This window comes from Cherax quadricarinatus, chromosome 86 (genome assembly GCF_038502225.1).
Source record: "Cherax quadricarinatus isolate ZL_2023a chromosome 86, ASM3850222v1, whole genome shotgun sequence".
In the NCBI taxonomy this organism is placed as follows: Eukaryota; Metazoa; Arthropoda; class Malacostraca; order Decapoda; family Parastacidae; genus Cherax; species Cherax quadricarinatus.
Window position 1 is genome coordinate 10,548,908 of NC_091377.1, and position 21,610 is coordinate 10,570,517.

Consider the following 21,610-nt stretch of genomic DNA (forward strand, 5'->3'; position numbering starts at 1 on the left):
GACCACTGTATTGGATAGTTGAAATCGGTAAATGGGTGGTTTCTTGTACTCATTCGATAGAAAAAATGGAGTTCTAGTGAAATAGTTATGATTTTTGTCGACTGGTACATGGGAATTGGCCGAAAATACGGCTCAAAGTGGGCAAAATCCCTGATGCATAAACATCATTGAGACCGCTAACTTCGTGAGAGCATAATTCTGTAAGCTTTCTATCAAATTTCGTACTTTTGGTGTCATTATGATCAGGAAAAGATTCTCTTTCTTTTCACAAGAAAAAATAATTTTTTTTTTTTTTAAATTTGGAATACCCTGAGAACACGTCTCTGAGAGGGCCTGTGGACCCTGAAAGGGTTAATATATTTATAGATGGTGTTGTAAAAGAAGTAAATGCTAGGGAGTTCAGGAGAGGGGTGGGATTAAATTATGGGGAATCAAATACAAAATGGGAATTGACACAGTTGCTTTTTGCTGATGATACTGTGCTTATGGGAGATTCTAAAGAAAAATTGCAAAGGTTAGTGGACGATTATGGGAGTGTGTGTAAAGGTAGAAAGTTGAAAGTGAACATAGAAAAGAGTAAGGTAATGAGGGTATCAAGTGATTTAGATAAAGAAAAATTGGATATCAAATTGGGGAGGAGGAGTATGGAAGAAGTTAATGTTTTCACGTATGTATTTGGGAGTTGACATGTTGGCGGATGGATTTATGAAGGATGAGGTTAATCATAGAATTGATGAGGGAAAAAAGGTGAGTGGTGTATTGAGGTATATTTGGAGACAAAAAACATTATCTATGGTTGCAAAGAAGGGAATGTATGAAAGTATAGTAGTACCAACACTCTTATATGGGTGTGAAGCTTGCGTTGTAAATGCAGCAGCGAGGAGGCGGTTGGAGGCAGTGGAGATGTCCTGTCTAAGGGCAGTGTGTGGTGTAAATATTGTGCAGAAAATTCGGAGTGTGGAAATTAGGAGAAGGTGTGGAGTTAATAAAAGTATTAGTCAGAGGGCTGAAGAGAGGTTGTTGAGGTGGTTTGATCATTTAGAGAGAATGGATCAAAATAGAATGACATGGAGAGCGTATAAATCTGTAGGGAAAGGAAGGCGGGGTAGAGGCCGTCCTCGAAAAGGTTGGACGGAAGGGGTAAGGGAGGTTTTGTGGGCGAGGGGCTTGGACTTCCAGCAGGCGTGCATGAGCGTGTTTGATAGGAGTGAATGGAGACGAATGGTATTTGGGACCTGACGATCTGTTGGAGTGTGAGCAGGGTAATATTTAGTGAAGGGATTCAGGGAAACCAGTTATTTTTATATAGCCAGACTTGAGTCCTGGAAATGGGAAGTGCAGTGCCTGCACTCTAAAGGAGTGGTTCGGGATATTAGAGGTTTGGAGGGATATGTTATGTATCTTTATACGTATATGCTTCTAAACTGTTGTGTTCTGAGCACCTCTGCAAAAACAGTAATTATGTGTGAGTGAGGTGAAAGTTTTGAATGATGATGAAAGTATTTTCTTTTTGGGGATTTTCTTTTCTTTTTGGGTTACCCTGCCTCGGTGGGAGACAGCCAACTTGTTAAAAAAAAAAAAATTCTAACGGCTTCAAATCAAGCAGGAGAAAGCTGGTAGGCTCACATGTGAGAGAATGGGTCTGTGTGATTAGTGTGCACTGTATGAGAAAAAATCCTGCAGCACGCAGTGCATAGTGAGAGAAAAAAAAATGACTGTATTTTTGGATTAAAATGCCAAATTTGAGGTGTATTTTCCTATAGTATTTATCGTCGTATTCTCATTTTCTTGGTCTCGGTTGATAGAATGGCAAACATATTACTGAAATGGCGATGATTTTGATTGTTTCATGATGAAAACGACCTTGAAATTGAGCTCAAAGTAGTGGAATTTTTCAATTTTCACCAATGTTCAAGAGTAAGCAAATCACACCACACGTCCAATACACGTCAATTGGGGAGTCTAACATTCTTTCACTAGTGCACTGATATTATTTATACCATTTTTACAATAATGAAGTAGTCTGCATAACAGTAAATCTTCTATTTTTTGTGTGAATAAAAAATTGAAATAGAAAGCAAGAGTAATATAAGAGGGGCCTGGAGATGTGACTAATGAACAGAGGATATGTTATTTTAGTGCCAAGAATGTCTTCATTGTTTATTCTGGACCCTGTTTTGAAATTGGCATCTTTTTTAATTTGTGTGAAATTGGCCAAATTTCAAATTTCTGACCACTTTATTGGGTAGTTGAAATCAGTAAATGGGCAGTTTCTTGTACACAATTGATAGAAAAAATGGAGTTCTAAAGAAATAGCTTTGAGTTTGGTCGATTGGAGCAATGGAATTAGCCGAAAATAGGGCTCAAAGTCGGCGAAATCACTGATGCGTATATATCGCTGAGATCGCTAACTTCGCGGGAGCGCAATTCCATAAGTTTTTGATCAAATTTTGTACTTTTGGTGTCATTACAATCGGGAAAAGATTCTCTATCATTTCAGAAGATTTTTTTTTTTTTTCCAAAAATTTTTTTCGACACCAGGAGACACTTCAGGATTTGGGGTTGTGACAGTCAAAGGGTTAAGTGCATTCTGTATTTGTTTTTATTGTGTGTATCTAAATGTTCTTTTGTAAAGTTTTCATTAATAGTATATTGTTTTTGCATTACAGGGGGTCCTCCAAGCAGCAGGTACAAAGCCAGAGTACTGAATATTCCCCCACCTCTGGCAGGACCATCATCTAAATCCCCAGAAATAATCCCGGAGAAAAGCCCCTCATCATCAGGAGCTTCACCCTCTAAGTCTGGGAGTCGCAGCAGACACCGGTCATCTTCCCCACCAATCAGCCCCACTTTATCTCACCAAACTACTCCCTCCAAGTCACAGAGCTCATCTTCTGGCAAGCCATCATCACCTTCTAAAACATCCGCTAACAAATCATCAGCGTCATCCTCATCCTCAACATCGTCATCATCATCATCATCATCAACAACAGCCAGTAAACTTTCATCTTCATTATCAGCAACAGCAGCAGGTAAAAGCTCATCATCATCAACAGGTAAGAACTCATCTTCATCAACAGCAGCAAGTAAACTCTCATCATCTTCATCAACAACAGCAACAGGTAAACTCACATCATCAACCAAAGCATCATCTAAACCATCATCAACATTAACATCAGGGTCATTATCATTACCTTCATCTCCCACGAAGACCCCTGCAGGATCAGCGGGTTCTGAGAGTAGTACCACCACCTCAGCCATCACAGTCAGTCGGTCAGAAACATCCACCACCAGTACTAGTACAGTAGCACCCATAAGTTCATCTACCATTAATCTAACTCAGCCTCCAGCATCCATATCTCCGGAACCACCTACTTCCCCGTCAGTGTCATCCTCCCATAAACCAGTAACTTCGTCTTTGGGGTCCAGCAGTGGTACAGGCTCGACTGCACCAGCTTGCATAGGACCAGAGTCAACTAAACCAGTGCAGCCACAAAAGTCCCCAAATATAACAGTGACTGAACCTGATACCTCATCTGTCCATAAATTAAGTGCCTCAGGTTAGTTCTAATGTTTACTCTTACAGATATCTAACATTTTCAAATATTCTTTGAACCAAGTAGTTGATTTTAAAAATAGGAAATATGTGGAAGAATTTTAAAGGAAGTTCAATAAGAATAGTTCACTTGCAACAGTTTAAACTTGATATACACGATCATTTTCTGTTTCAGTCATTGTGTATGTTAATCATGGGTGTACATGTGGTCCGTACCTGGACAGTGGTCGGGTGGGAGAACTTCCACTTCAGTTTGGTCCTGGGAGTCTCAACCGTGTTGTACGCGAGTCTATACAAGCTCTTGTAGATACTGCACCAGAACCTAGAACTGTTACTACCCTTCTACCTCATGGAAATGGCAAAGTCATTATCAAAAGTATGTAGCAGTATAGTGTATATACCATCTGAGGTATAGCATGCACCTATCAATATCTTTTCTCTCTGTTACATCTTTGATTTTACCCATTCCTTGATCAAATGTCCTCAGATCAAATCTTACTACACATTTCATTCTTTGTTAGGTATTATGCAAATGAAGGCAAGGTAGGAAAAATTAGCTTACAAGAGGCTTTTACAATTCCAAAGTTATACACAGAAGGCAGAGTAAATGGACAGAAAAAAGAGATGTTAAAAGAGTGGTGAGGAAGTGTAAAAGGAGAGCTAGTGAGAGAATGGGTTAGGCTTTAACAAATTTTGCTGAGAATACAAAAAAAGGGTTATGGATCAAGATAAATTAGTTGAGAAAGCCTATGGAACAAATGGGCTTGTCGGTTGAAAACGAGAGGGGAGATATTAGATAGGGAAGTAGAAGTACTTGGAAGATTGAGGGAACATCTTTAGGAATTGATAAAGGTATATGATAGGGTGGATAGGGAAGCAGTGTGCTATACATTTCAGATGTTTGGAATAGAAAGTGAGTTACTATGAGCAGTTGAGTTTTTATGAAAAAAGTGAGACTCAAGTTAGGGTATGTAGAAAGAAGGTATTTTTTACAGTGAAAGTAGGATTTAGACAGGGATGCATGATGTCATCCTGATTGTTTAACATATTTGTAGATGGAGTTGTGAAAGAAGTAAACGCTAGGGTGTTGAAAAAGAGGTGTGGGATTTAACGATTTGTCGTGTGGAAATTAGGAGGAGGTGTGGAGTTACTGAAAGTATTATTCAGAGGGCTGAGGAGGGGTTGTTGAGGTGGTATGGTCACTCAGAGAGGATGGCTTGGAGTGTGTATAAATCTGTAGTGGAGGGAAGAAGGGATAGGAGTCATCGTAAAAAAGGATAGATGGAGAGGGGTACAAGAGGTTTTGTGCAAGGGGCTTGGACATACAGCAGGCATGTGTGAACGTGGTTTTTGGGAATTGATGAGCTGTTGGAGTGTGAGCAGGGTAATATCTTTTGAAGAGATTCAGGGAAACCAGTTAGCCGGACTTCAGTCCTGGAGATGGGACGTACAATGCTTGCAATTTAAAGGAGGAGTTTAGGAAATTTACTGTTTAGAGTGGCATCTAAAATGTTGTATTTGCACGCCTCTGTAAAGATAGTGATAGTGTAAATGATAGTGAAAGTGTTTTTTTTTTGGGGGGGGAGGGAAGGGTCACCCTGCCTTGGTGGGAGACGGCCAGCACATTAACCCTTTGACTGTCGAGGTCGTATATATACGTCTTACGAGGTACCGTGTTTGACGTATATATACTCATAAATTCTAGCGGCTTCAAATCAAGCGGGAGAAAGCTGGTACGACAACATGTGAGAGAATGGGTCTGTGTGGTCAGTGTGCACCATATGAAAGAAATCCTGGAGCATGCAGTGCATAATGAGAAAAAAAAAACTCCGACCGTATTTTTTAATTAAAATGCCAACTTTGTGGTCTATTTTCGTATAGTATTTATGGTTGTATTCTCGTTTTCTTGGTCTCGTTTGATAGAATGGAAATCATATTATAGAAATAGAGGTGATTTTGATTGATTTTACTATAAAAAGAAACTGGAAATGGAGCTCAAAGTAGAGGAAATGTTTGATTTTTGCCGATGTTCAAAAGTAAACAAATGATGTCATTGTCCAATAAATGTCCAACTAGCCATTCTAATATGCTGTCATGAATGGGTTGATGTTATTTATACAATTATTACAGTATTGCAGTAGTCTGCATAACAGTAAATCTTCTATTTTTTGTTTGAATAAAAATTCAAAATAGAAATCAAGAGTAATATCAGAGGGGCCTGGAGACGTGACTGATGAACAAAGAAAATGTTATTTTAGAACCAGGAATGTCTGTATTGTTCATTCTGGACCTTATTTTGAAATTGTCATATTTTTTAATTTTCGTGAAATTGGCCAAATTGCAAATATCTGACCACATTATTGGGTAGTTGAAATTGGTAAATGGGCAGTTTCTTGTACTCAATCGATAGAAAAATGGAGTTCTAAGGAAATAGCTATGAGCTTGGTTGACTGGAACAATGGAATTAGCCGAAAATAGGGCTCAAAGTGGGCGAAATCGCCGATTTGTAAATATCGCCATCAGTTTTCCATCAAATTTCATGTTTTTGGTGTCATTACAATCGAGGAAAGATTCTCTATCATTTCATAAGAATTTTTTTTTTTTTTTTAAATTTTGCGACGCCAGGAGACACTTCAGGATTGAGAGTTGTGACAGTCAAGGGGTTAAAACAAATACTAAGAGGTATTTAACCCTATAGTCGGACTTGAGTCCTGGAAATGGGAAGTACAATGCCTGCACTTTAAAGGAGGGGTTTGGGATATTGGCAGTTTGGAGGGATATGTTGTGTATCTTTATATGTGTATGCTTCTAAACTATTGTATTCTGAGCACCTCTGCAAAAACAGTGATAATGTGCAAGTGTGGTGAAAGTGTTGAATGATGATGAAAGTATTTTCTTTTTGGGGATTTTCTTTCTTTTTTGGGTCACCCTGCCTCGGTGGGAGACGGCCGACTTGTTGAAAAAAAAAAAAAAAATTAACCCTGTTGTTTTTGGCTGATGACAGTTCATTTGGGGGAACTAAAACAAATTGCAAAAGTTAGTGGACAAATTTGGGAGGGCATAAAAAAAAAATTAAAAGTGAACATGAAAAAGAGCAAGGTTATGAGAGTAACAAAAAAAGCCTAGGAATGATAGCCTGAATATCAGAATGGAGGGATGGAATATGGAGGAAGTGGATGCATTTAGATATTTGGGAGTGGACATGTCAGTAGATGGGTCCGTGAAAAATGAGGTGAACTGTAGAATGAATGATGAGAGAAAGGTGGGTGGTGTGTTGAAGAATTTATGGAAAGAAAGAAATTTTTCTACGAAGGCTAAAAAGGGATTATATCAGAGTATAGATTTTTTCCCAACATGCTGATCATCTCCCACTGAGGCAGTGTGGTCCTTAAAAGAAAGAAACACTTTCACCATCATTTGCACATAATCAGTGTTTGCAGAGGTGTGCAGATATGTCTTCAGACATTACTCCAAACAGCAAATGTCCCAACCCCCTTCTTTTAAGTGCAGGTACACTGTTGTATTTCCCACCTCCAGGACTCAAACCCGGCTAATGGTATAAAAGTGCCAATACTTAATTTGGTTTTGAATACTGCAGCAAGAATGAGGTTAGAGGTTAGAGATAGTGGGGATGTCATGCTTGAGAGCAATGTGTGGTGTGAATATTGTGTAGAGAATTCAGAGAGTAAAAATTAAAAGGTAATGTGGGGTCACCAAGGGTATACTGTAATTTGAAGGGCTGAAAAAGGGTTGCTATGATGGTGTGAGCATGTAGAAAGGATGAAGAGGGTGTTTAATCCCTCGACTGTCGCAACCCCAAATCCTGAGGTGTCTCCTGGAGTCGCAAAATTTAAAAAAAAAAAAATTCTTATGAAATGATAGAGAATCTTTTCCCAATTGTAATGACACCAAAAGAACAAAATTTGATGGAAAACTGACGGAATTACACTCTCGCGAAGTTAGCGACCTCGGCGATACTTATGAATCGGCGATTTTGCCCACTTTGAGCCCAATTTTCAGCTAATTCTATTGTTCCAGTCGACCAAACTCATAACTATTTCTTTAGAACTCCATTTTTTCTATCGATTGAGTACAAGAAACTGCCTATTAACCGATTTCAACTACCCAATAACGTGGTCAGAATTTTGCAATTTGGCCAATTTCACGAAAATTAAAAAATATGACAATTTCAAAATAGGGTCCAGAATGAACAATGCAGACATTCCTGGCTCTAAAATAACATTTTCTTTGTTCATTAGTCACATCTCCAGGCCCCTCTGATATTACTCTTGCTTTCTATTTTGAATTTTTATTCAAACAAAAAATAAAAGATTTACTGTTACGCACACTACTGCAATATTGTAATAATTGTATAAATAATGTCAACCCATTCATGACTGCATATTAGAATGGCTAGTTGGACATTTATTGGAAAATGACATCATTTGTTTACTTTTGAAACATCAGCAAAAATCAAACATTTCCTGTACTTTGAGCTCCACTTCAAGATTCTTTTCATAGTAAAACCAATCAAAATCACCTCTATTTCTATAATATGTTTTCCATTCTATCAAATGAGATCAAGAAAACGAGAATACAACCATAAATACTATATGAAAATAGACCACAAAGTCGGCATTTTAATTAAAAAAAGCGGTTGTTGTTTTTTTCTCATTGTGCAATGCATGCTGCAGGATTTTTTTATATGGTGCACACTGACCACACAGACCCATTCTCTCACATGTGGGCCTACCAGCTTTCTCCTGCTTGATTTGAAGCCGCTACAATTTATGAGTATATATACGTCAAAAACAGTGGCTCGTAAGACATATATATATGACCAAAACAGTCAAAGGGTTAAATCTGGGGATAGACGGTAGGATCCATCCCAGGGATGTTGGGAGGAAGTTTTAAAAGAGGCTGAGAGTTTTAGTGGCTTGAGCATCCAGCAAGCTTGTATGAGCTCGTTAGGAGTGAATAGAGACATGTGGTTTTTAATGGACAGGCTATTGGAATGTGAGCAAGGTAACTTATGAAAGGATTCAGGTAAAATTAGATGCCTGCACTAGAGTCTTGGAAGTGGAAAAGACACTACCTGCATTCTGAAGCTGGGATGGGAATTTTATAGCCAGAAGATAATTTGATTGTGAAGTCAGCCCATTTTTGGAAAAACAGTTATTAAATTAACCCTTAAGCTGTCCAAGCAGATCTATGTTCATATGCGTAGTGCTCCAAAAGTAGATCTACGTTTTTTTTTTATATATATATTTTCAAATGTGTATTTTTTAAAATATTTTCAAATGTTGAAAAAACGTAGATCTACATTTGGACAGTTTAAGGGTTAATAATGGTAAATGTGTTTTCTGCCTTGGATCAATGGCCATTGAGTTAAAAAAATTACATGTATATATTTTTTTATCTTACAAATTTTGAAATTGAACTTTATCTAGTTAAATATTTTTTCTTGCAGCCAATGTAGATGGTGAGGCTGAGACACACCGCCTTCCATCTTTAGACAAAGTGGAGGACTTCTGGAGTGTGTTAGAAACAATGTTTGAAGAACTGATGTGCTGTGAAAATTTTTACACTCAAAAACCTCTGAGCCAATGTACAAAGTGTGCACGCCAAAGTCCTGCACAATTCAAAAGAGGTAAATAACACTCCTCAAATACAGCATTGTTTGTAGAAATTAATTCCAGGATTAGGTATCATCAGTGATTACCTATTTTTACTTATCTATTGGTGCTGCATGACTCCTGCAAGTTTAGTGCTACCCCATTAAGATAAAAATCGTAATAAAAATAATAATAATAATAATAGTAGCTACAAGAGCAAAAATATATTAGTGGTGTCCCATCTTCAGTAATCATGTAAAAAAAAAGTTCTAGCAATAGTAATATTTTACTATTTTTTTCTTGAGATCCATTCCATTGTCCTATCAGTTTTTGAAAAGAACTTTCCAGTACAGTGGTCCCTTGAGTTACAGTATTAATCTGTTCCAGTAAACATTCCATACCCCAATAAAAGATTGCATTATATTGTATTTGTTTCTTGTTTTTTATCGTGTCTGTATTTTATACCATTTTCCTCCATCTGTATATTGTTATATCTAAATACAGTGGTACCTCGGGATACGAACTTAATTCGTTCCAGAAGGCTGTTTGAGTGCTGATACCGAACGAATTTGTTCCCATAAGGGATAATGTAAATTAGATTAATCCGTTTCAGACCCAAAAAATACACTTACAAAAGCACTTACATAAATACACTTCCATAATTGTTCGCATTTTGAGCTGTTCATATCACGAGGTACCACTGTACTTTGGTCTTTCTTTGTAGCTCTCAGTGTTTAGTTCTAGGAGTTGTTTTGTGGCTCATCATTGGAGCTTTCCTATCTTATTTAATTTTTTTTATTTGCACATTTTATACCACCACTGCATATTCCAGTTTTGATCTATTGTATGATATGAATAGCTTTTCCATGTTCAGATTCCATGAACCACTAATAGGAATGCAGTCCATTGGTGTAACCTCTGTAACACAGCAATAGACTCTCGGGACCATTTTTTTACTCCAGTAAAAGGACTGCTTACATATGTGTATGGTTGCATGGACATTTTGGCTCTATCTAGCATCTGCCTCAGATATTTCTGAGTACAGCTCTTTACACCTGCCTGTCATAGCTAGATAACTGCAACAGTAGTGGACTTCCAAATTGTTTCTCACTCTTGGAGGACAGTAATCTGCATTCATTCTGCTACACACATGTCTTGTTTTGACATTTTACTATATTCTCTGTGACTAGCTGAACCTACAGTGGATCGAAGTGGTAAAAAATGTCACTGTCTCAGTGGTGTGGACGTCTCTGAAACATGAGCTTTTCCTTCTAAACCATCATATTTTCTCGTTCATGAGCTGGATAATTGATATACATCAGATAGTCCCAAAAAACAGTAAAGGTTTAGAAGTTAAGTCTTTCACAAGGAATTCTTGAAAGCTTACTTAAAATCTAAATGCTGCTATAAATAGAACTTGACCATTTGTTTCTTGAAAAATTTCTGTCTGGTAATAGCTTAATAGATTTTATTTGCTACATGTGCAGGAGTATGTTGATTGAAAACTGAACCACTTGCTGGTGGTTGGATTTTTACTCTCCAAGTGTGGTAAATGTGGCATTGATACATTAGGAATAAGAAACACATTCCAAGTTTATCGGATCATATTAAGTATGGACTTCACATGGCCCTGTTTAGGGTAAAACATTTAATAAAAAATTCTCTCTCTGCTATATGTGTTACACATTCCTTACTCTCCAGGTGATTTATCCACATTTCTCTAACGGCTTTTAATATTATTTTGACAATGACACTTGTCAATGAGATGGGTTTGTAGTTCAAAAATTTATTAGAAATTTATTTTTTTTTTTTTTAAGTTTGATGTACAAAAACAGTCAAATTCTAAATGAAAATCTTTCCCTGTGGAACAGAACAAGAGGCTGCAAATCAAGTTGTGATAGGTGCAAAAAGATCAGCTCCCAGTGAGCCAACGGAAGCTGTCACGCCCTCCAAGGTTGCTAAGCCAGTTATACAAGGTAAGTTTGTACTCTTCACCTTCATATTGGTTATGAATGCATGTCACTGCTCTCATCTATTCTTCATAGTGCTGTACTTGGAACACGCACTAATGTTTGAGCACACACTGGTTGGATACAAAACTTCACCCTCACTCGGTGAGAGACAGCCGATGTGTTAAAAAGAATCATTCTAGGTTAAGGATTTTTTCTTATGACTTTACTGATAATAGAATAATATTCATATTTCTTTGAAAATTTTAATCACTTTATTGACAACACCTAAAGGATAGCCATTTCTAGCCTTAACCCCATTTACAGCAGATGCATGCAAGAACTGACCCATTCATGCATAATACAGTACATATAAGCATATTTTTTAAATACCTGTGTATGGTACTGCACTGTGATACAAAAAAAAAAGAGTTGCATTACCTGATTTATTATTATGTAAATAGGATATTGTAATTAAATTGATTAAAACATTTTTTTTATGCTGAAAATAGTCTTTGTAATCTGAAATGTTCATAATGGTCATTATTTAGAAGTGCTCTGCAGCAGTCCACCTCATCACAGGTTCACTTGTTACTCTGTTGTACATGCACATTCAAGAGTTAATTAATTTCACCCAGCTAGCACACACTTAAATAAAACCATTGATTCACCACCATGTCACTGACCTCATTGTCTTCATCTGTAGTGTTACACATTGGTTACTTAAATTATAAGGTTTATGATTTCTTTAAATTAGTGATGATTAATATCTTTCTTGCTTTCAATCACCTTGCCTTAGTAACGAACAGTTGATGTACTAAAAACCATATATGAATGTGATTGTTTTAATAAGTGGTAGATAAAATAACTATAGCTGATTCTTAATTGTTCAACCATGAATATTTGACAATAATGTTCAGGATAACATTGTACTGTATAAGCTGAAAAGGAAGAGTAGAATGAAATGTAGTCCAAAGTGGCTTAAGATTAATAAAAATAACTAAGGGACAGGGATTAAAATACATGGAAAAGGATGCCTTGTGATCTTACCTGTAATGTGAAAAGCATCTGTCACTGGATGTAATGGGAATTAGAATGTAGTGTGCACGTTATGAAAGTATTAGCTTACCTGGCAAGAAGTGAAGAAAAGTCATACATGTGCAACAACTGTTTGTTGTTTACCTCGGTGTATAAGATAGATTTTTTTTTAACACTGGCTGTCGTCCATCGAGGTACGGTAATGTAAAAAAGGAAACACATTCAGCATCATTCTTTTAATAGCTGTCCTGCCAGTAGTGCACAGACATTGCAATTCAAATCACTCTCCACACTGAAGGAGAGGTGAGGATGTAGCAGAGTGCAGGCATTGTACTTCCCACCTGCAGCACTCAAGTCAGGCTAACTTGTTTCCCAGTTTCCTTTCATAAATGTTACCATGCTCACACCCCACCAGCTCGTCAAGTCATAAAAACCACTTGTCTCCACTCAGAACTAAACCATTTGCACAAGTGCACAAGCTTGTAACAGCATGTCAAGCCATAAAGACCACTTGTCCCCTTATATCTAAACTGCTTACACAAGTCTACTGGATGTTCAATCTCCTAGCACTCCAAACCTCTTTTGTCCCCTTCCTCCAGCCCTTCTTGGGATGACCCTTACCCTTCCATGTCTTGGTCATCCTAATTGCTCCATCCTTCCTAAATACCCAAACCTCCTCAAGAACTTCTTCTCAGCTCTGAATTAGAGCTGAGAAAGTGTAATTACACCTTTGGTACTCACCTATTTCTATGCACAAATAATGAAAGGCACAGTACAGTGACTAGAACAGTACACAAATAACCAGCACATAGGAGAAAGAAACTTATGATGACATTTCAGTCAGACTTGGACTATTAACTTATCACACACTGTGACTTGTTAATGGTCCGAGTCGGACTGAAACGTCATCATAAGTTTTTTTTCTCGTATGTACAGGTTATTTGTGTTTAATTCTACGCACAATCTTCACACCCTAAGGTTAGGTACTATTAAATATTTGTTGTGATCTTGTTTCAAGTTTCTGCACATGCTCATGTCTTTAAGTTAATTTCTGGTAAGTTTTACACATAAGGTTTCTTATAAAGCATTTTCATTTATTGCCATTGAAGGTATTCCAGTATGGCCTTGTTATATCTTCACTTTTATACCTCTTAGTTTACTTTTCTACAATTTATTTATTGAATTTCTTTAACGGAATCATATGGATATTTTTTAACCCTTAAACTGTCCAAACGTAGATCTGTTCATCTGTATAGCACTCCAAACGTAGATCTACATTTTTTTTTTTTTTACATTTGAGAGCATGTAAAATAAAACATAGATTTATGTTTGGAGTGCTACACACGTGAACATAGAGCTACATTTGGACAGTTTAAGGGTTAATAGTTATAAAGTACAGTGGACCCTCGACATTCGATGGCATCAACATTTGATAAATCCGACATTCGATGCATTTTAACTCAAAAATTCGCCTCGACATTCGATGGAAAACCCGACATTCGATATGATTTGTATGAGACGTGTCCATGTGTAGCCTGAACTGCACCGTGTGTGCCAGTGTGCGCGCATCTAAGGATACATTCGGTACATTCCATATTATCCATATTATCACTGTTTTTGGTGCTTGTTTCTGCAAAATAAGCAACCATGGGCCCCAAGAAAGCTTCTAGTGCCAACCCTTCGAGAAAAAAGGTGCTAATGACTATTGAAATGAAGAAAGAGATAATTGCAAAGTACGAAAGTGGAGTGCGTGTGTCGGAGTGCATGATGATTTGGTAAAGAAATTGCCTGCAACTAGTGGTGATGTGAGTGAATTTAAGGCCAGCAAAGGTTGGTTTGAAAGATTTAAGAATCATAGTGGCATACACAGTGTGCTAAGGCATGGTGAGGCTACCAGTTCAAGCCCTAATGGAAGGGGATTCCCCTTCTAAACACAAACACCATCCACACTCTCCCCTCCTCCCATTCCATCAATCACCACCAGATCTTCATTAAAGGTAAGTGTCAATTATTCTATTGTTATTGTTGTTATTGTAATTATTCTGTTGCATTAAACTTAATATTTCATGTGGTAAAATTTCTTTTTTCATACTTTTGGGTATCTTGCACGGATTAATTTGATTTCCATTGTTTCTTATGGGGAAAATTAATTCGACTTTCGATGTTTTTGACATTCGATGGCTCTCAGGAACAGATTAATATCGAATGTCGGGGGTCCACTGTAATTTAAATTTTTGTAATTGTCTTCAATAATTTTTACATTGCATCTTTAAACATTTCCTACTGCTGGAATATAAGGTAATCTACAATGTATTTTTCAGAACACTGAAAGGCTTAGGAATTTAATTAGGAAATACGTAGTAAAAAGTAAACTAAATCTTAAAAAATAAATAAAATTTGTGTGATTATGATGAACAATGTTGGCAATTTTTTTTTACTTTTAACATGCTTTAGAGCAAAAATCACAATACTGGAAAAATGTTCAAGGGAAAGTACCCTGATGTTAGTGAAGGGATCTTGATTTGAGGATTTGGAGTTACCCCTTCCTCTCCTTGACTCAGACAAGATTACCTCTCATTCTCTAGGTGCTTCCCTATCATAGGCAAATGATAGGGTGGATTGGAAAGCAATGTAGCAGATGTTGCAAGTGTATGGATTAGGTGGTAAGTTACTTAAAGCATTTAAGTTTTTTTATGACAGCGAGGCTGGGGTTTGGATATGTAAGGGAGAGGAAGATTATTTTCCACTAAAAGTACGCCTTAGACAGGGATGCGTGATGCTACTATGGTTGCTTAACATATTTATAATGGGGTTTTGTGTAGGCGGGTAGGTGCGCACACGTGTGTGCCTGGGGTGAGTTTCCTTAAGGATTAGATGTGGTCCTTAACCCTTGACTGTCGCAACCCCAATCCTGAGGTGTCTCCTGGTGTCGCAAAATTTAAAAAAAAAAATTATTTTTTCTTATGAAATGATAGAGAATCTTTTTTCGATTGTAAAGACACCAAAAAAACGAAATTTGATGGAAAACTGACTGAATTACTCTCTCGCGAAGTTAGCGACCTCGGCGATATTTACAAATCGGCGATTTCGCCCACTTTGAGCCCTATTTTCGGCTAATTCCATTATTCCGGCCAACCAAACTCATAGCTATTTCTTCAGAACTCCATTTTTTCCATCGATTGAGTACAAGAAACTGCCCATTTACCGATTTCAACTACCCAATAACATGGTCAGAAATTTGCAATTTGGCCAATTTCACGAAAATTAAAAAATATGACAATTTCAAAATAAGGACCAGAATGAACAATGCAGACATTCCTGGCTCTAAAATAACATTTTCTTTGTTTCATCAGTCATGTCTCCAGGCCCCTGTGATATTACTCTTGCTTTTTATTTTGAAATTTTATTCAAACAAAAAATAGAAGATTTACTATTATGCAGACTACTGCAATACTGTAATAATTGTAAAAATTACATCAACCCATTCATGACTGCATATTAGAATGGCTATTTGGACATTTATTGGACAATGACATCATTTGTTTACTTTTGAACATCGGCAAAAATCAAACATTTCCCGTACTTTGTGCTCCATTTCCAGGTTCTTTTTATAGTAAAATTAATCAAAATCACCTCTATTTCTATAATATAGTTTCCATTCTATCAAATGAGACCAAGAGAACGAGAATACAACCGCAAATACTATACGAAAATAGACCACAAAGTCGGCATTTTAATTAAAAAAAACGGTCGGAGTTTTTTTTCTCATTATGCACTGCGTGCTCCAGGATTTTTTTTATATGGTGCACACTGACCACACAGACCCATTCTCTCACATGTGGGCCTACCAGCTTTCTCCTGCCTGATTTGAAGCCGCTAGGATTTATGAGTATACAGTGGACCCCCGCATAACAATCAGCTCCCAACTCGACCAATTATGTAAGTGTATTTTTGTAAGTGCTTTTGTAGGTGTATTTTTGGGGGTCTGTAACGGACTAATCTAATTCACAATATCTCTTATGGGAACAAATTCGGTCTATAACGGCACCCAAACAGACTTCTGGATTGAAATAATATCGTTATCCAGGGGTCCACTGTATATACGTCAAACACGGTACCTCGTAAATGTATATATACGGCCGCGACAGTCAAAGGGTTAAAAGTGGAAAAATGGTGGAAAAAAACATTGATGCCATGAATGGCTAATCTGTCAATTGTGGTCAACACATACGTAATCCTTGCATTCTTAACCCTTAAACTGTCCAAACGTAGATCTACGTTTTTTTCAACATTTGAAAGTATGTAAAAAAAACGTAGATCTACTTTTGGAGCACTACGCATGTGAACATAAATTTGTTTGGACAGTTTAAGAGTTAAAGTGGAAATTAAACAAAATATTGGAAGAGTCAAGGACCCAGACTAAGCCCAGTGTTGTTAAAACCAGGAAATGTTGCCATTCAGGGAAGCAGTAAATTGTATTACTGTTGAGTGAAAATGGAAAGAAATGGACTACAATTAACCCTTTCAGGGTTTCTGACGCACTAGTATGGCTTAGGCACCAGGGTTATTGACGTACTAATACACCTAAATTCTAGCGCTTTCAAATTTAGCGAGAGAAAGCTGAAAGGCCTACATATGAAAGAATGGGTCTATGTGGTCAGTGTGCACAGTATAAAAAAAATCCTGCAGCACACAGTGCGTAATGAGAAAAAAAAATTGGACCGTGCTTTTTCAAATTCAAAGTTTATTCTCTATAAGGATTACAATGCTGAGTTTACAGAATTTGGTTATTGTGTGGTTTACATGTAGTAAAATAATAATTACAGAGTGTACCACTAGAACACCTAGCATGGCTAGGCATTTTGGGCAGACTTAAATTAAATCTTAAGTTTAAAATATTACAAAATTATGAGGTAAGTTGGTATTATGGCTAAGTGACTAAATACTAGTTTGTGAGTTTAGCAATGTGAATGCTTTTGTTTTGGCACTATACATAGTTTCAGTATTGGAGTATCACAGGCCAACTTATGACTAGTTAAGATTCATTATTTTGAGATTGAGATTGATATTTCTGTTTATGGTCAAATGGGTGAGTGAGTGTAAGTGTTAACCACCAGGTGGTATTCGTGTAATTAGTTGACAGGGTGTATCAGGGAGATAAGATGTTTTCTGATGGTAGTTTTGAAGGTGATGAATGTGTCTGCAGTTTTAGAATTTTCAGGTAGGGTGTTCCAGATTTTAGGGCCTTTCACATACATTGAATTTTTGTAAAGGTTTAGTCGGACACGGGGAATGTCATAGAGATGTTTGTGTCTGGTGTTGTGCCTGTGGGTTCTGTCGCAACTATCAAGAAAGCGTTTTAGGTCAAGGTTAATATTGGAATTTAAGGTCCTGTAGATGTAGATTGCACAGTAGTAAGTGTGGATGTACTGAACAGGGAGTAAGTTTACATCTATGAAGAGTGGGGGGGGGGGTGTTGCCAGGGATGGGATTTAGTGATTATTCTTACTGCGGCTTTTTGTTGGGTTATTATTGGCTTTAGGTGTGTTGCTGCAGTTGAACCCCAAGCACAGATAGCATAGGTGAGGTATGGATATATAAGTGAATGGTATAGTGTGAGAAGGGCAGTTTGCGGCACGTAGTATCGTATCTTAGAGAGGATCCCAACCGTTTTGGATACTTTTTTGGTTGTGTTGGATATGGGTGCTGAAGTTCAGGTTGTTGTCGAGGTATAGGCCTAGGAATTTGCCCTCATTATGCCTGGCAATTAGAGTGTTGTCGATCTTAATGTTAATTTGCGCATCTCCTGCTCTGCTACCAAACATAATGTAGTAGGTTTTGTCAGTGTTAAGCGTAAGTTTATTGGCTGTCATCCAAGTCGATATTTTGATCAGCTCCTCATTAACAATGGTGTTGAGGGTGGCAAGATTAGGGTGAGAGATGACATAAGTCGTGTCGTCAGCAAAGAGAATGGGGTTCAGGTGTTGAGATACGTTTGGAATATCATTGATGTATATGAGGAAGAGCAGGGGACCAAGGACACTTCCCTGCAGAACTCCAGTATCAAGTGGCTGTGTTGTTGATGCTGTGTCTTTAATGGTGACATACTGATACCTATTAGTAAGGTAAGATTTGAAATATGCAAGCGCATGGCCTCTTATACCATAATGGTCAAGTTTGTGGAGTAGGATGTCGTGGTCTACTGTGTCAAAAGCTTTTCTTAGGTCAATAAAAATTCCTAGTGGATATTCCTTATTTTGTTTAAAACAGCGAATTTGCACTGTATTTTCGTATGGTATTTACGGTTGTATTCTAGTTTTCCTGGTCTCATTTTATAGAATGGATGATATATTACAGAAATTCAGATGATTTTGATTGGTTTCACAATTGAAAGTACCTTGAAATTGAGCTCAAAGTAGCAGAAATGTTCGATTTTTGCCAAAGTTCAAAAGTAAACAGATCACGCCACACGTTCAATACACATCAACTGGTGAGTCTAATATTCTTTCACAAGTGTGCTAATATTATTTATACCATTTCTACACTAATGCAGTAGTCTGCATAACAGTTAATCTTCTTTTTTTTTTTGTGAGAAGAAAAATTCAAAGTGGAAAGGAAAAGAAATGTAAGAGGGGCCTGGGAATGTGACTAATGAACAGAGGAAATGTTATTTTAGTGCCAGGAATGTCTGTCTTGTCTATTCTGGACCCTATTTGGAAATTGGCATCTTTTGAAATTTGTGTGAAATTGGCAAAGTTGCTAATTTCTGACAGCATTATTGGATAGTTGAAATTGGTAAATGGGTGGTTTCTTTTACTCGTTTGATAGAAAAATTGGAGTTCTAGTGAAATAGTTATGATTTTTGACTCCAGGTAAACTCCAGGTACACTGGAATTGGCCGAAAATAGGGCTCAAAATGGGCGAAATCACTGTGTAAACATCATCGAGACCACTAACTTCGCGAGAGCATAATTCCGTAAGTTTTCCATCAAATTCAAACTTTTGGTGTCATTATGATCGGGAAAAGATTCTCTCTTGTTTTATAAGAAACAGTAATTTTTTTTTTTTCCCCCGAAAAATTTTCGACCCTGAAAACGAGTTTAGGAGAGGGCCTCTTGATCCTGAAAGGGTTAAGGGTAACCGTAGTGAAGTGAGGAACCTAGCTAGAAAAAAAAAAAACTACCAACACTGAGAGATCAGCATGAAATAAATTTAAATGGAAGTGTAAGGGGAAAATTACCATAGGCCTACCTGTCTTGTGACTGATAAAACAACAATCCCAGTATAGTGCAGTGGAAAGGAAAGTATTTTTTTTATTTTTATTAACACATCGGCCGTTTCCCACCAAGGCAGGGTGGCCCGAAAAAGAAAAACTTTCATCATTCACTCCATTGCTGTCTTGCCAGAGGCATGTTTACACTACAGTTATAAAACTGCAATATTAACACCCCTCTTTCAGAGTGCCAGAACTGTACTTCCCGTCTCCAGGAATCGAGTCCAGCCTGCCGGTTTCCCTGAATCCCTTCATAAATGTTACCTTGTTTACACTCCAACAGCACGTCAAGTCATTAAAACCATTTGTCTCCATTTGCTCGTATCTAGCATTCTCACACATGCTTGCTGGAAGTCCAAGCCCCTTGCACACAAAACCTCCTTTACCCCCCCCCTCCATCCTTTCCTAGGCCGACCCCTACCCCACCTTCCCTCCACTACAGATTTATACACTCTCAAAGTCGTTATATTTCATTTCATCCTCTCTGTATATCCAAACCATCTGAATAACACCTCCTCAGCCCCCTGGATAATAGTTTTGATAATCCTGCACCTCCTCGTAATCTCCAAACTACAGATTCTCTGCATTATATTCACACCACACATTGCCCTCAGACATGACATCTCCACTGCCTCCAGCCTTCTCGCTGTTGCAACATTCACCACCCATGCCTCACACCCATACAAGGAAAGTGTATCTTCAATAAATATAGTGTATATCCTTTGTGATAACCAGTGTATAGCAGAGTGATAAAATACCTGTGATAAAACACCAGAAACAAAAAATAGTGAAGTGTGGCAGTGTGGGACAGTTTACCCATCCTGGTGTTGACATGTGTTTCAGTGTACACACAAAGGTTTGAGTTAGCACTTACAATGAAATGACTAGGATACTGATACGTAGTGCAAAGACCTAGTGAATCTAAATTGTCAGTGGAACGACTCAAGGATAGTAATTAAACATAATGGAAGTGTTTTTAAACTAAAATACGGCATCTCATATGAGAAGTGCCATGTATCTGGAGTAGTATGTTAGAGCCATACATCTGGCAGTGCTACCAAGCAACTACAAGGCCTACCGTATACCACCAAATAACACCACAATAACCCAATCTTAGCAAGAAAACATGTGCTTGACTTGTGTATGTGGGGCACTTGGGAAATGTACCCGAATTGGAAAAGTCTACGTGATGTTATACACCATAAATATTTTTGATGGATAGTAAGTCTCTGTATTAAGTACATTCTTCATACCCATGCATTGACCCTCTAACACCCCACCACTTGAGTGCAGAGCAGAAGGGTAAAGTGAAAATCAGGCTCTTGTGGTACCCAGATTGCAAGTAGGATACAGGCAAGATGGCAGTACAGTATACCTGTCGAACATGTGAAAAGGCCCTTGGGAAAAAATCCAGAATCACATGCAACCTTTGTTTTTCCAAACATCATGTCTCCTGTGCAAGAATAAACACTGCATCCAAAAATGACATCCATCTAGCAAGGTGTTTCTGAATCTGCAATAAGGATATGAAACTCTGGGCAGGTATCAGGAATATACTCAGGAAGTTAATAAATAAGCATGAAAACAAAGAGGAACTATTGGTTAGTCTACCCAAATTATATAGAGCATGGGAGGATGGGAAATGAGTAAAGTTTAGCATTCAGTTACAACAGTTAATCCGAAAATAAATAGACACCCACTGGAAAAAATACAGGAAACAAAAACTTCAGCTAGCTCAGCCCCCTAGCCCCAGGCCCCACCCAGACTTAGCCCTCAGCCTTAGTGCTAATCCAGATTTGGCTAAAGATACTCTCACAGCCGTAGCCCCTATTACAGATGTAGTAGAGGAGGGGGGAGTCTTCCAGGGAATATGTTGGCCTCCTGAAAACAGATGGCATTGTCTCTGGTCTGGCTATTGAAGACTCTGTAGTGCAGTTCAAGGATCTGCACAAATTGGGAAGATATCCACCATGTAATGTATCCATCCAAAAGCAAAATGGTGCTAATTGTATGTTTGGGGCATCTGTAAACATGGAATATCAGGAAAAACTAATGGGACATGCAACTTTGAGCATCCCAAAAAATGCTGTGACCTCCTGTCTAAAGGAGTGTGTCGCTCTACCTTTTGCAGATTCTTCCACCCTGAGATGTGCCACTCTTCATTCCTCAAAAAACAATG

General features: G+C 37.8%; 1 protein-coding gene across 7 annotated transcripts in view; it reads left to right on the plus strand.

Moving 5' to 3' along the window:
* Nucleotides 1-21,610, plus strand: part of Scm (Polycomb protein Scm) — a 240,670-nt gene that overhangs the window by 168,082 nt on the left and 50,978 nt on the right. For all 7 annotated transcript variants that reach the window (XM_070103632.1, XM_070103630.1, XM_070103636.1 and 4 more), the window contains exons 9-12: nt 2,670-3,560; nt 3,732-3,932; nt 9,027-9,206; nt 11,043-11,147. In XM_070103632.1, the coding sequence (XP_069959733.1) occupies nt 2,670-3,560; nt 3,732-3,932; nt 9,027-9,206; nt 11,043-11,147 (1,377 nt within the window). The remainder of the gene's footprint in view (nt 1-2,669; nt 3,561-3,731; nt 3,933-9,026; nt 9,207-11,042; nt 11,148-21,610) is intronic.